At 62.6% G+C, this 1,006-nt stretch overlaps 1 protein-coding gene across 1 annotated transcript in view; it reads right to left on the minus strand.

The window, feature by feature from the left end:
* CNTN2 (contactin 2) overlaps positions 1-1,006 on the minus strand; it is a 35,869-nt gene that overhangs the window by 23,818 nt on the left and 11,045 nt on the right. The window contains exon 2 of the mRNA XM_006754408.2: positions 358-492. Within this exon, the coding sequence (XP_006754471.1) occupies positions 358-430 (73 nt within the window). The 5' untranslated portion in view covers positions 431-492. The remainder of the gene's footprint in view (positions 1-357; positions 493-1,006) is intronic.

Here is a 1,006-nt window from a genome sequence, read left to right on the forward strand (position 1 = left end):
ATTTCTCTTCACTTTGATCGTCCCGTGGCTATCGGTGCAGCCTTCGAGGCCTCAACTGCGGGCGGATGCTGTGGGGTCTGGTTGTGCCTTAATCCTGCTGGGTGACCCTGGGCAAGCCTTCCACCCTCTCTGATCATGATTCTGTCACCTACACAGGGCAAACACTCAGTCCCTCTCCTAACCTCAAGGGAAGGGAAGATCCATAAATGGGGAAATTCTAGCCAGGAAATGCCTCAGAAACGTTAAGTGCTACAGTCCCGCAGAGCCAGGGACTTCTGTCATCATCGCTCCAATAATAGCAATGACATAGCCCTAGAACCACCCCGCTGGGCTGCAGGGACCACGCGGCCCTCTTACCTGGAGAGGCGACGAGGGCCAGAGCCAGCAGCCGCAGCAGCAGCTGCGACTTCCTCCGGGAGCGAGTGCCCATGGCGCTGTCCAGGCCCAGGTGGAGGAGAGGAGAGGAAAGGGCGGCCGGAGGCTGAGCAGGACCTAGGGAGGCAGGGGGGGGGGGGGGGACAGCCAGCAGCAGCAGCAGCAGCAGCTGCGACTTCCTCCCGGAGCGAGTCCCCATGGCGCTGTCCAGGTCCAGGTGGAGGAGAGGAGAGGAAAGGGCGGCAGGAGGTTGAGCAGGACCTAGGGAGGCAGGAGGGCAGGGGCCCTGAGCTGAGCGCCTCTCCCAGCTCCAGGCTGTCTGGGTCTTGCCTGGGAGAGGCCGGAACTGCTCAAGCGCTCATCCTCCCAGGGCCCAGGGGAAGGGGCTTGGCTATTACCAAGGAGCTCTTTCATTGCTGAGTGCCTCCGACGGCCCCCTGGGAGTCTGGCTCAGTCACTACCCTGCCCCCTCCCCACCCTTCTCCACCCCCTCGGCCAGCAGGGACCTCAGGAGGGGAAACAGTGACCAGCTGGGGTCAGGAGGCCAGCTGCCGGCTCACCTGTAATAGCTCTTGGGGTGGGTTCTGAGGAGAACAGGGCCCGGGCCTGGACTTGGGGAACTAGTAACATC

Source organism: Myotis davidii, unplaced genomic scaffold (genome assembly GCF_000327345.1).
Source record: "Myotis davidii unplaced genomic scaffold, ASM32734v1 scaffold710, whole genome shotgun sequence".
NCBI lineage: Eukaryota > Metazoa > Chordata > Mammalia > Chiroptera > Vespertilionidae > Myotis > Myotis davidii.